This window comes from Mchenga conophoros, linkage group LG12 (assembly GCF_057382185.1).
Source record: "Mchenga conophoros isolate Kocher_MC1m ecotype Shallow Benthic linkage group LG12, M_conophoros_male_GT1.1, whole genome shotgun sequence".
NCBI classification, from domain to species: domain Eukaryota; kingdom Metazoa; phylum Chordata; class Actinopteri; order Cichliformes; family Cichlidae; genus Mchenga; species Mchenga conophoros.
This window is the reverse complement of record NC_140537.1, coordinates 27807544-27821700: the sequence shown is the minus strand read 5'-3', so window position 1 is coordinate 27821700 and position 14157 is coordinate 27807544. Positions and strand designations below refer to the sequence as shown.

Here is a 14157-nt window from a genome sequence, read left to right as displayed (position 1 = left end):
AAAGCAGCAGCATTCAGTCTATTGTTTGTGTTAATTCAAAGTTCTCAGATTGTAATTCTTTTGCGCCTTAGTGTTATCGGTATTTTTAAAAAAAATTGTGTGTAAATAAAGCATGCTACAGTACGTCTACAGTTTGAGTAAAATAACTGGAACACTCTCTGCTCGTTACGTAAATGCACTGGCTTGAATTTTCCATTTTTATCTCTGTTGATTGAAGCATGTTAAAACAGCTGCAGAGCTGCATCAGAGGCACTGACCAATATTTGAGTTTGGGGTAAACAGCACACACAGATGGTCTCAAAATAAATAATGACTAATAATCTAAAAACCCAGTGTTTTACACCAACCAAAACACAAGATAAGTTAGTGTACATACTTTGACCTCAACTACTTGTGAAGTCGGTAAGAAAACTGACATCCACGAAACTGCGCATACAATCTAAAGAAAATTTTGTGGTAAAACAGTTAAGAAACGGGGTCAAAAGTCAATTAATTGCCTCATTACAAGTTTTTACTTGCTGGTAGTGAGTGCCAACACTCAAAACTACCCTTTATCAGGAGATAATGACTTTTACTGTTGCCCAGTTAACAATTTACAGCTTTTGGAGGTGTGTTTTAAAATTTCTTTCTTTTCCAGTACAGAGATGTCTTCCTGGTAAGGCCTACTGACTTTACTGTAAAAAATCTAAGAAAAAAAAACTGTGTTTATGTCAAGGTTGTCTAGCAGACATAAAAAATCTGAAAAAGTAGCCTGCCCAAATAACTAGATGATGAGTAAACACTGTTTTAGTGTTTGTTAACATTGTGTAGATACTGACTGTGACAAATTAAACACCAGGAGCTTAATATAGCAAAATACAGAGGAAGTGCTTTCCTTCAGAGAATGTTCATGATTAAGGATATTAGTTTATAAACATTTTTCAACCAAAATAGTGTATTGATATGAGGAACATCTGGTTCTGGTTATTAACTGCAGAGATATCTTTGAGGATGTGAAGCTGAGTTTTTATCACTGACGTTTTTAAGTTCATGAATTGGGTATTAAAAAAGGAAATTAGGTGTAATCAGGTCTCTTTTCCTTACAGTACTGACTGTGAGAAAGAAGTGGAGACACATATAGAAGAACACAAGATTAAAGGTGATTCAAAAATAAACACGCTATAATTAGTAAAGGCAAAGTCCGCATATAAATACAGAATATGATCATTACAGACTAGAAAGTGTAATATTCCTCCAAAAATAACATGTCAGGGTTTACAATATGTGTGAAGGGAGATAACACTAGTCAGTGTGAGTGCCGTCATGCTGTAGCTGACATTGAACCAAGAACCTTGATCTACTGCAATACTGTAATTGTGATTTACACTGACTGGTGTGTGGGACAAAAAAGTGTGCATCACCTTCTGACAGGTCTCAATGAACTCTTCAATAGTCACTACACCATCTCTGTTCCTGTCCATTTTCTGAAAAAACAGAAAAAATAAGAAGAGAAAGCAGACATTAGTGAGACAATATTTACGATATTTAACTCTTAAGAGACCAAAATGAATGAGTAGGGTCATTTCCAACCAAATTATATTTTACAAAGGAAAACTTTTCATAAATGGCTCTGTTTGCGTTTATACCTAGACGTTTGTCTTTATCTATGACAGATATTCTAAGATGCTCTAATGTAGTTATGTATGGCTTACAATAGCTTTTATGGAAAAGGGAGTCAATCTGAGCCATCACCAGTCTTTTCATCATAACTTTGGGCATTAGTCATCTGCCTCAAGGCTAAATCTTACTACCCCTAAGTCTGTTATCCATGACTCAATGAAAAACTATAATCTAGAAATTATATTTAATTGTGTGGAATCAGAACCTGAAAGAACTTGTCGACATGTTCAGAGGGTGCTTCATCCCGCACGCAAGGGTAGGTATACCTCCCCATCATGTCATAGATCGACTTCATAATTGCCAGCATTTCCTGAAGAGAAGCAGAGAAGGAAAGGGAGTGAATATAATTCACTTTTTACCTAAAACAGCCAACTGTTTCAGTGTTTTGTTTACCTACTATGAATTTTAAAATGTACAAACTCTATATTATATGATTAAAATGGAAATTTAATTTAGTTGTCCCATCTTGGCTGTTTTTAATAAAAACAAAAAAAAGCCAGTCTCTGAGAAAGATGAGATTGTATCAGGGCAGATAGATAGAGACAGACAGCCCTTGAGGCTAAATGTCTACATATGTTTATTTAGCTTGAAACTGCCAAAGGCACAATCATCATTCAGGTCACCTATACCATGGAAAACGAGTATAAGAGCTCTCCTTTAAATGTCTGCGACTGGTGTAGTTTCTCAAAGTGAAGCCAATCAACATGCTATTCTCTACAAATACAAACAGGCATATCTGCCCCAAGAAATGGGCTTAATATGCTTATTAACACCTTAATAAGCAGTTAATAAGCATTATTAAAATGCTTATTAACTGCTTAAATAGGACATAATAGTTATTACTAACAAAAATATATAATTCTGCCTGGTTTAAGGCCCCTGATCAGTATCTAGACCCAGAATCTAGATTGAGAAGGTGAGCTAGTGAGTGTGGTTTTTAAAAAAAACAAAAAACATTTATCTTCTTGTAAAGCACTTAAGTGTACACATATGAAATCAGTTATTAGTTGCTTCTACTTCATGTCAGTTTAAACAGTTTTGGATGTAACAAAGGTGACAGAATATGAAATTTGTCTTTGTCTTGTCAAAAAAATGACATATCTTACACGCACGCACGCACACACACACACACACACACCTCTTTGGTGATGTAACCATCCTTATTAATGTCGTAAAGGTTGAAAGCCCAGTTGAGCTTCTCGGTGACCGAACCTCTGAGCAACACTGATAGGCCGATGACGAAGTCCTCAAAACGGATTGAACCGTTTCTGTCCATGTCAAACGCGTTGAACAGGAAGTGAGCGTAGGTGGTTGCATCTGTAGATGAAAGAAGATGCGGATTTAATGTAGTGCTTTTAACAAAGCACCCAAAAAAGCAAAGGAGAGGGAGACCCAGTTTTCAAACATTGTTAACAAGTTTTCATGATTGAAGTTGGGACTTTGGAAAGGCTGTTCCAGAGGTTAGCCTGCGGTTTCAATTCTAGAACTAGTTTTTGTGTGTGTTTTGATGCGTCCTGTTGCAACACTGTTGCAGTGCATTGTTCTTGGGTTGTAAAGCTTCGCTTCGCCTTCAATTCAGTTCAGTTTTATTTATATAACACCAAATCACAACAATAATCACCTCAAGGCACTTAGTATTGTAAGATGAAGAACCTACAATACAGAGAAACCAACAACAACCAGACGACCCCCCCATGACCAAATATTTTGGCGACAGTGGGAAGGAAAACCTCCTTTTTAACAGAAAGAACCCTCCAACAGGGGTAAGGGGAGGGAGACATGACACTCTTCCAAAAATGCCTCATGTCATTGTACCCAAATAGATCAATTTTTGTGTCACTTTTCTCCAGAAGGCTTTGACTTGTCCGTGTAGTCAACACCCTTTTAGTCCATGGCGATGTAAAACATATTCAGCCAATAAAGCTGGTGTTTCACTGGTTTCCAGTTCATAGCAGGCTTGAGCACTGATGGCTCCTGGGTTGCTCCTGAGCATCCAAAGCAGCTTCCTCTCATTTGAAGGTGGCAGTCTGGGTATTCTTTCAGACTTTGTCATACTGGACTTTTCAGTTTCAGATTAATTCTGACACACTGTGTATTTTTTAATGCTATTAAATTATTTTAATAGGGCAGCATTAAAGCATGATAAACTGAATTTTAACTGAATATTGCAGCATGTGGCTCTTGTAGCCACATACTTTTACTTCTCATACTAAATGCTTTTAACTCATTCCCCCTTTGACACCTACTGGGGTAACCCTTGTTTCTCTTTCCTGAATGGAGGCATATTTCAAGCCTGCTTCAGGAACAAAATAATTGGGTGTGCATCTTGTTTAAATCTTGTTTAACCTCCTAGGACCTGGCGTCCACACATGTGGACATCACATTTTGGGTCGTCTAGACCAGCGGTCTCCAACCTTTTTTGCGCCATGGACCGGTTTATGCCCGACAATATTTTCACAGACCGGCCTTTAAGGTGTCGCAGATAAATACAACAAAATAAAACTAGTACCGGTACCAAAAAAAGAAGATTTATTCATAACACACGTGAAAAGACCGAGGAAAACTGAGTTAACGATAAAAACCATAACAAAATAACGCTGAAAACCGATAAAAACCCTGAAACACATACATTTCAGACCTGAGCCTCAACTCTCGTGGCCCGGTACCAAACGACTCACGGACCGGTACCGGTCTGAAGCCTGGGGGTTGGGGACCGCTGGTCTAGACCAAAATACTAAATTTTTCTCTACAAGGGCCTGATATCCACTTAGGAGGACATTATACTGCCACTGCTCTATCAAAATTTAAAACGAATGTCCTCATATGTGGGTCTCATTTTTCTCAAAAAAAAAAAAGAAATCAGATAATTTTGTTTTTACATTCATCAGGTCCCAATCAGCCCAAATAGCAAAGAGAAATTAAAAATGCATGCCATGAAAGAGTTTGGGTCTTAGGAGGTCAAAGTTATGAAATATAAATCAGGTGTGGAAAAATATGACCCTCAGTCCCTCACTAAAAAGGACAGAAAAAGAGGAGATTGTTTTAATGTCTAACCTCCTTGGGGAAAGAACTGAGAATAGATGGACTTGAATGTCTCCTCATCAACCAGTCCGCTGGGACACTCCTGCTCAAGAGAGGAGGAAAAAGGAGATATACATGTTAGAATAATAATTCAGCTCTATATAAAGCATAGTAATAATAGCAAAGCAATTAGGCTGGTCTCAGCAGAAGGAGCAGCTAGACGCACGTTCTTGAAGCCTCGATACAGAGACTGAAGCTCCTTCCTGGTGAACTTGGTCTGAGCCTGCAGCTGGTCCAGCCCCTCTGGCTGGTGACGCACAGTCGACAGCTCCAAATCACTGTCGCTGCTGTCTGTGGGAGGAAGAGAGACAGAGAGAAAGGGATGGATAGACAGACAGAAAGGAGGAAAAGTAAAGAAGGGGAGAAGGAGAGAGAAGTGATGAAGGGAGGGAAGGATGGAAAGAAAAAAGAGGGAGGATGGGGCAGACATTGAGTGAGAGGATGCAGGTCAACATTCGGAGATGGGGTGTGGGTGGGTTCACACATTCAACAGGAGGAGGCATAAGAGGAAAATGTTCGAAGTTCAAAAGAGAGAATTATCAAAAAACTGTGGAGGAGGAAAAGGCAGGCGAACAAGGGAGTAAAATAAGAGGAGGAGGTACTTTCTTTATGGTGGACATGTCACCAAACTTGGAGGGTCATTTTATGAGAATTCAATCAATGCATCCCACATGGCCCCATCAGAATCAGCTGATATTGTTGGTCAATAATGTATGAGTAGTTTCTGAGCTACAGGCCCTTGAAATATATAAAAGGAAGGTTGAAATTTATCACTTTTTTTTATTGCCTTGTTTAAACATAGTTAAAAACTACAACCAAATCAGTTTTAATCAGGTTCAAGCATTTAAAAATGAAAGGCCATTAAAAAGCACTGAATTCCAGCCAATCTCTATGTACTTCAAGGGCCTGTAACTTGGAAAGTATATTTATAGTATAAAAGTAAAAGTTTGCATGCCTTCATTAAACATAAAAAAGTTATTATAGAACAAAAATCAGCCTATCCTGAAGGTAGACGTGTGGGAAATGTTTCAAATCTGGCTGACTTTATATGGAGCGACTTTCAAAACAAAAGCCACCACAGAAAACCTAAGTTTGATCATTTAGATCAAAGACACTTTCTCACTCAAATGAAGTGTCGTGACATTGGTTACCATTGCACACTAAGAGAAAGCACTGCACAGCCGGGCAAAAAGAAAACACTTTTAAAAAAGGAGGGACGTTTTCTCCGTTTGGTTGGACTCGTGCTGTTACATACTCACCATCTTTAGACAGAAAGAACAGAGGTGGAGGAGGTGGACGGGTGTCGACACCGAGATGGAGTGAAAGAGCGTAAATGGAGAACAGTGGGAGAGTGACAGTAAGAGGAAGAAAAAAACAAAAAACAAAAAGAAAACATGTCAAGTCAGATCGGACGCTGTGTGGTTTACACGCTGGGTCCAAAGGAGAGGACTCATGTCATATTCGGATAAAACACCCAGCAGAGCGGGGAAATATGATACGCTGTGAAACATAAACCCAAACCACAGAGAAGGGGATTAAAACTAGAATGTGATCCGCTCTTCAACATTTCTTTACAGTTCATTTATTCTTGCACAATGTGAGAAGAAGATGGCTTCTGACCTTGTCTGTATGGGTGCAGCTGTCAAAGACGGTCATGCTCTTGTAACCCAGTTATATCAGAAAAGGCACCCGGTAGGATGAAATACTTTCTCAAAAGTCCACACATTTTCCTTTTTCCCCTCTAAATTTTCAGACTGTTCAATGCATTTTTGCAACATTTCTGCAAAAAAGTTTAATTTGCCTGCTAAAGATTCTAATCTAAAATGAATCTAACCTGCACATTTTTAATAATTTCAAATTCTATTAAAGAAAATAACGCTCATATGATCCCATCAGAGCATGATTATTCTGTATCTCCTGCATGATACAAAATAATACAGAATAACCAAGAAAAACTATTGGTGACGAGAGTTCTGCAGGTCAGCATTTAGTTTGTGGAAATAAAAACCTGATTCATTATGAGCCATAAACATTCAGAGTTACGCCTTACTACAATCTAAAACATGGGATGATGGTAAGTATTCCTACAGAAAGCACAGGTCTGTATATCAACCTTTTCGTTGTAACGAAAAGGCTTTTTTTACTCTACCCACAATCCTAAATTGAAACAGTGGCGTCTGATTGGCGGAGGCATCTGTTACCATGGAAATGTTGAACCCAGGGCTCAAAACTTCAGAAAATTCAGACACACAGAACACAATCTACAAAATACACTGAAAACTATTATAATACATTAAGAATGAAAATGGCAGACTTCACTTTGCTGGGATTTGCAATGCATTATGTAATAATGTAAAGTGTTAGGCATAATTTTAGAAAACTATCTTAATCGTTGATTTCTCTTTGGATAAAAGTAAATCAGTTTTTCTTCTTTGTTTTACTCCTCATTTATTTCTTTTAGAGAGGTTTTATGCAGTCAAATAGCCTGTGCCCAAAATGCTTTACTTCTACCTCTAATTTAATTACATGTGAATGTTCCATGTATAGTTTGTAACATAAATAAAAGATAAAATGTCAAATTTAATGGAATCTGGTGAAATAAAATTGACTTGATTGGCAAAGATTCAATTTATAAGCACATTTTCCTTAATGATTTATTATCTGAATAAATAAACCTTTTAATTATATATATCACCTGTATTTAACTCAAAATTATTGCTTCATTGAGGGTGAAGAATCATGTTTTCGAGGGTGCTTAAACATGTTAATGTCCACTAAAGTCTTTAACTGGCCTAAGTAATAGCTGATCTTTCACGTACTCCCCTGGCTGGAGAAGTACCCTGGGGGTACTTGTACTGGTACTGGGGAATCATTGCTCTAACAGAAGTGATTTCTGTAGCTACTGTACTATACACACTCTGAGGTACTGGGAAAGTATGGTTGTTTTTTTAAACATGTGTCAATTTTAATGTCACTAACTGTCACTAAAACACGAGCCAAACTGCTGCACTGGTATTACCATGATAGTTAATTCCCCCTTTAATGCCCCAGTGCTGCAAATACTCACCAGACCATCAAATATGTATTCATGCCAAACTGAAATCAAACTATTTACTCCTGTTTGAAATTAGTATTTCAGGAATCAGTAATACACTGTGTATTTCTATAATTGCCATTTTTAAAAGATTTACATATTTAAAGCTTCGGGTTAAAAGAATATACATGTGAGCAATTATTACCAGAGGTTGATAGGGACTGACTGTCAACTCACATCAATTATTCAGCTAACAAGCTTTAAAATGATGCCTGTGTAAAACCAAGCCAAAAAAAGTCTTTATTGTTTACACCATCTGTGGCTGTCTCATGTCTCTTACAGCTATGTCTTCTTCTCTCTTGATAATCTACACGTATCCAAATTGGGTCAGACACATTCACAACATTCACAAATTGCTCCGTGTCTTTCCTCCTCCTCACTTCCCCCCTCCTGTGGCATCTCACCGGTCTCAGTGATGTCGATCAGGCCCAGCAGGTGCATCAGTTTGAGGAACATGATCACCAGGCAGACGATGCCAACTGTCTGGAGTCCCTCCGTCTCCCATCTTACACTCATCTTCCCCTCTTCTTCTATCTCGTCTTCTCTTGTTATTTTCCTTGCCTCTATTTCGACATCACTGGACTCTCTATAGACACCTGTCTTAATCCATCTGCCTCTCACAGTCTCACTCTTCTCCACTGCCTTTTCCTGTCTCTGAAACAGTGTCAGTCACTCATCACTCTTTTTATGTCACATTTTTTTCTTGATGATTCTTTATTTAGCTCTCCCCCTCTGCCTTTTTAATTGACTGCCTGTTTTTTTTTGTTTTTTTTTTTACCCCGGTGATCTGTTGTGCTCCAATGAATGTTACAGGATTTTTTCCACAATTAAAAGCAGGGTGTGATGGTCCAACTCCCTCATGAACGTCAAATGCTTCAGATGAGAGTAAAAAATCCCCCCAAAAAATCTGGATCACCACGTTAATCCACAGGAAATCCAATCACACAAAGAGGAAGCTCAAATATTCTCACACCACATAGATTAGGTTTTTGGCAAAAAGCTGAAGCTGGCTTGGGATTTCTCCAGTAAATATTATTCCTGCCGTCAGTGATAACAATAAAAAAAATTATCCAAAATTCACAAGGAGGTGCATCAGGAAAATCCACCACAGAACAAATGACTGATGCTGTGCAGCTTCCTCCTCTATAGCCTCCCTCCATATCACACCTTATTCTCTGCTAATTAACCTCTGAACTCCTGAGGAAGCAGAGAAAGTTGCATTTCTCCCATTTCCATCAAAACAACCTCAACACGAGACCGGAAAATACATCAAATCAGTGCAGGACGGCTTTAAATAGGCATGGCTGACAAAGATTAGAATGATTTCTGCTAAATGTGACAAGCGGAAAAATAATTTGCCTTTAAGGACACAGAGAGGGTGGTGACAAAGGTCAACAGGTGTCCTGAATCTCATTTTCCCAGTCATCTCCGTGATCCACTTTCTAATTGTTCCCCCGTCTCTCTTGGGATCTGCAGCACAGATTTAATGCCTCGGTGGAGTCCTGTCACACACTCATTCTCATGTAATAAAGAAAAACAGTGAGACAAGGCTCCCTCGGGCCCTGTGACACTTGTTCAAAGCTCATTTTACTGTGTGCCTCCCTCTAGTGGAGACTAAAGAGACAACATGCACAAAGTGCATGATGTAATATGAGGATGTAATTCCATAGACTAAGAAATTGTTTTTCTCTCCATTCACAGTTATGTCCATGCAGACCTTCTATAATTTCCTACTCATTCAATTTGAAACTTTAGCAATAAAATCCAGCGATAAATCATAGATAACAGAGTCTACCATTAGTGGATTGTATTAACTCCTAAGATCATAAGATGCAGCTTCTTAAGCATATTGCTCTAAATAAACAGCATTAACTGAAAGTGACATTCATCTCACATCATTTGTTTTTCAGATCCTGGAGGATGGAGCCATTAAAATAAGAAAATAATAATTAAAAATGACAGCTCTTACATTAAGCACATACGGGGCTGATTGATGATGCTGGAGGTGACCAGGATGGACAAGATTAGAAATAAGTACATCAGAGGAACAGCTCAGGTTGAGCAGTTTGGACATGTGCAGAGGAGGCAGGATGTTAAAGATGGAGCTGCCAGGGAGAAGAAGTTGAAGACCACAGAGAAATCTCATGGATGTAATGATGGAGGATCCGCAAAGGGAAGATATGGCAGAGGAGGACGCTAGAGACAGATCTGCTGTGGTCTGATAGTTCCCTCAACTCATTCGCACTTTTATAATATTGCTGCTCAAATTCACGGCAGGCTAAAATGACCTTTAGGCCACCGGGAAATGTTTTGGTGCTTCCACTTGCCAGTCCACTACTGCCTGCTATTTTGATTTTATTGATTCACAGTTCAAATAAATCTTTTTATCTTTTACTGTGCCTTAGCCCCTCAGCTCATCAGTGATCTGAAACAAACAGCATTAAAGCTCTTCTCACTTTTAGTTGATTGCCTTCTGATTGGCTGCCCCTTGCAAACAGAAGGTGGGCTGATATTATAGAAGTCCAAGAGTAGAAAAAAGTGTCAAAGCTAAAGTCTAAACCCTGAGCTTTCCTTTCAGAGGAATTAATTGCACATATGCTGAACTTATTTGAAACTTTGGCCATATTAGATAAAACAAGAAGAAGCACAGTAGGTCCTGTTTAACTGAAAGCATTTTCTAAATGTACCAGCTTTGGGAAATTGATGATACGAATCATAAATTCTGAGTAATTTATTAAATTGATCTAAAGGGCTTCTAAGAAACATGAAAATGAGCAAAGAAACCAGAGATGAACAGAGTGAAATACTCACTTCCTCCTTATCTTTTCTTACCGTACACTGACGCCACTTGCCACTTAAAATATCCAACACAAACCGCCAGTAAAACACCAGATACTGGTATCAGAAAGCCCCGAAATAGGGCTCATACATCTCTAAAGCCAAGGCTACCTCTGCCATCGATTTCATCCCAAAATAGGTCCTGGACTGATCCCAAAAATCGACATCAGAGAGCACCGGCCTGAAAGGTCAGTGGTTTGGTTTTAGATCACATCACTTAACTGAACTATAAGCACACACACATTTACACAAACACACACAACAAGTGCCAATGAGTGAATATTTTTCGTAGGGTGAAATCAAAGGAGCTTTTGTTGAGTGCTGATGATATAAATAATTCATCAAATAGGCCACGGCATCTTCTGATTAATAGGCGACCACTAATGTATTGCTGATGCTAAATGTGGAATGTTTTAGCACATACACAGTACCAAAATGGATTCTGAGATAGCCTCCTGATGTGGTTTAAAACATACTTTAATAGATATTTGCCTGTCTGGTTCCCCCACGAGATTATAATCAACTCTGTTGTGAAAACACTGAATTAATGAATATTTAAAAAGCCTGTTGTATTGTATTCTCAATGATGAAACAACGAATCTTTTATAAACACAACTTAAACTCAAAACGTTGAGGCAGGAAAATGTGAAAAGAAAATTAATATCTTAAACTGCAAACACAAAGAGAAAAAAAAATGAGGCGACATAGAGATCAATTAATTTCAACAAAACCTCTTGGGTTACATCTAAGGAAGACCAGTTCAAGGACCAGTCCTGCTTGTCATCCAGATGTATAGGGATTGCACCAGTTGTGACTGAAAAGTGGTGCAATCCCAGACAAATTAACTCTCAATTAATATTAAACTGTGGTCTTATCAAAACATCCATAGTACCCGTCTTTGCTGCTGCTGATGGAATCAACACACTCTTGGAGCTAGAAGATCTTTACCACCTCATACCACAATACCTGTATTCACTTTAGATTTAACTTCCTTTAGCATCACACTTAGATTTTGATTTATTGAGCTCTTGACTTTCCATTTACCACACACACACACACACACACACACACACACACACACACACACACACACACACACACACACACACACACACACACAGTAGCATGAATGTAAATGACAGAAAAAAAAACTCACTCATCACTCATACACCTGGAAGAAGTCACACTGCCAGGGAAATTAAATTAGTGCACATAATTGGAGCTAATTTTTCTGAATTTCAGGAGCTAGACTCCACCCAAAACACTCCTCTTCCGGTCATATGTCTATAAATACCTACTTGCACCACACACACATTTATTCTTGTTTCACCCTCTCTCTGCTCTTTGTCTAGTTTCCACCCGTCTATCCCAATGAGGCATTCCCTAAACCGCAGCCCCTCGTTATCAATAATAATAACGAGAGGCAACTGTTGTGCTTTGATGCTTTATAGATAAAACTGGACTGGATTGAATTGAATTTAACATTTTGCATTTTGGGTTGGTGTCCTACTGACATGAATTAAATAACATAAACAAAATACAAACTTTCATTTTTATTGCATATATAGTTTAGCTTAAAAATGTGGATTAAGCTTTCCTGCCATAAGATCCCGATGCACATATTCAAGATTTAAAACAAACAAACAAACAAAAAACCTTAACTGAGTGTGAGGGTGCACTGCATGCTTCTTCAGATACATACATTTCTCATTTCAGCATTAAACAGTAGTATTTTTATATTAATATTAATGTTAACTTTACAGTATTAAAGCAAAAGCTGATTAAAATTTTGTATGTCGTGTTACACCAGTTCCAGTTCATTGTATTAAACTGTAGTAACTGTTGTAATCAAGTGGTTTAAGATCAGGTGACTGACTTGGCCATTCAAGAATATTCCACTTCTTTGCTTTAATAAACTCCTGGGTTGCTTTGCCTGTATGTTTTGGGTCATTATTGTCTGTATAATGAAACACTGGCCAATCAATTTGACTGCATTAACTGGATATGAGAGGACAGTACGTCTCGGAACACCTCAGAATTCATTAGGTTGCTTCTGTCCTGTGTTACATCATCAATAAACACTAGTGTCCCAGTACCACTGGCAGCCATGCATGCCCAGGAAATCAGACTGCCTCCACCGTGTTTTACAGATAATGTGGTATGCTTTGGATCATGGTCTGTTCCACACTTTGCCATCATTCTGGTAGAGACTGATTATAGTTTCATCTGTCCAAAGAATATTTTTCCTAGAACTGTGCTGACATTTTTAGATGTTTTTTTTTTTTTTTAAGAAAGTGCAATCGAGCCTCTCTATTCTTGAGTTTTATCAGTGGTTTGCATCTTGCAGTGAGCCCTCTATATTTACTTTTCATGGTAGACTTGGATATTGCAATGCCTAACCCCTGGAGAGCATTGCTCATTTGGTTGGCTGTCTTTAAGGGGTTTGTCTTCACCATGGAAATGATTCTGCGATCATCCACCACTGTTGTTTTCCATGGACGTCCCGGTTGTTTTGTGTTGTTCAAATCACCAGTGCTTTTTTTTTTCTTTCTCAAGATGTACCAAAGTGTAGATTTTGCCACTCCTACTATTGCAGAAATTTGTCTAATTGTTTTTTTTTTTCTGTTTTTGCAGGTTAAGGTCGGCTAGTTTCACCTGCATGGAACACTTATTTGACTGTACCACGTCTTTTCACAGCAAAATCTTCCACATGTAAGCACCGCACTTTAAATCAACTCCAGGCCTTTTATCTGCTTAATTGATAATGACATAATGAAGCAATTGCCCCACCTGCCTATGAACTAGCCTTTAAATCAATCGTCCAAATACTTTAAAAAAATGGTGGCACATGTTGAGCTGAAACTCCTAAACCCTTCATCCAGATTGAACATGGATACCTTCAAGTAAAAGCTGAAAGTCTACACATTATGTCCATCATATAATTTAAAATGGAGTATGTTTCAGTAAACGGGTAAAAAACAACAACAAAAAACCCCCCCAAACAAACAACAACTTGTGTCAGTGTCCAAATATATATGGACCTAACGACCTAATGTAGAAAAAACTTAAAATCCATCCAACTACAATAGCAGATATATATTCCACTTCCTGTATCGGTGATGACGCAAACATTCTGGTGACAAGTACTTAAAGATGATTAAGGCAATTAGAAGATGATCCAGGAGTGGGATAATGACACTGCAGTTGGGAAAGTCTTAGTGGGAGATGTTGAAGTAGGTAGTTAAATAGATGAAGGCACATGATGGGAATTTTGGAGGCTACTCAGGGATGGCCAGTGTCCTTCAGGGTCCTGGAGGAGTACTCGGGGCTCCATATTTAGGCGGTCTCAGAGAAAGCTTGTTCGATACTTTATGTATAATTGATGTGAAGTAATGCTAAACCTGGGTGTAGGCTCTAGTATTGGAGGAGAAGAGGAGGAAGAGGCAGAGGTGGTGTTGGAGGAACTGAAGACAGTAGAGATTGAG

The 14157-nt window shown here is 38.4% G+C and overlaps 1 protein-coding gene across 2 annotated transcripts in view; it reads right to left on the bottom strand.

Moving 5' to 3' along the window:
* Positions 1 to 14157, bottom strand: part of LOC146562789 (calsenilin-like) — a 55193-nt gene that overhangs the window by 1572 nt on the left and 39464 nt on the right. For both annotated transcript variants that reach the window (XM_085294962.1, XM_085294963.1), the window contains 5 exons: positions 4907 to 5031; positions 4714 to 4783; positions 2798 to 2976; positions 1865 to 1969; positions 1401 to 1463 (listed from right to left, as the gene is read on the bottom strand). In XM_085294962.1, the coding sequence (XP_085151088.1) occupies positions 1401 to 1463; positions 1865 to 1969; positions 2798 to 2976; positions 4714 to 4783; positions 4907 to 5031 (542 nt within the window). The remainder of the gene's footprint in view (positions 1 to 1400; positions 1464 to 1864; positions 1970 to 2797; positions 2977 to 4713; positions 4784 to 4906; positions 5032 to 14157) is intronic.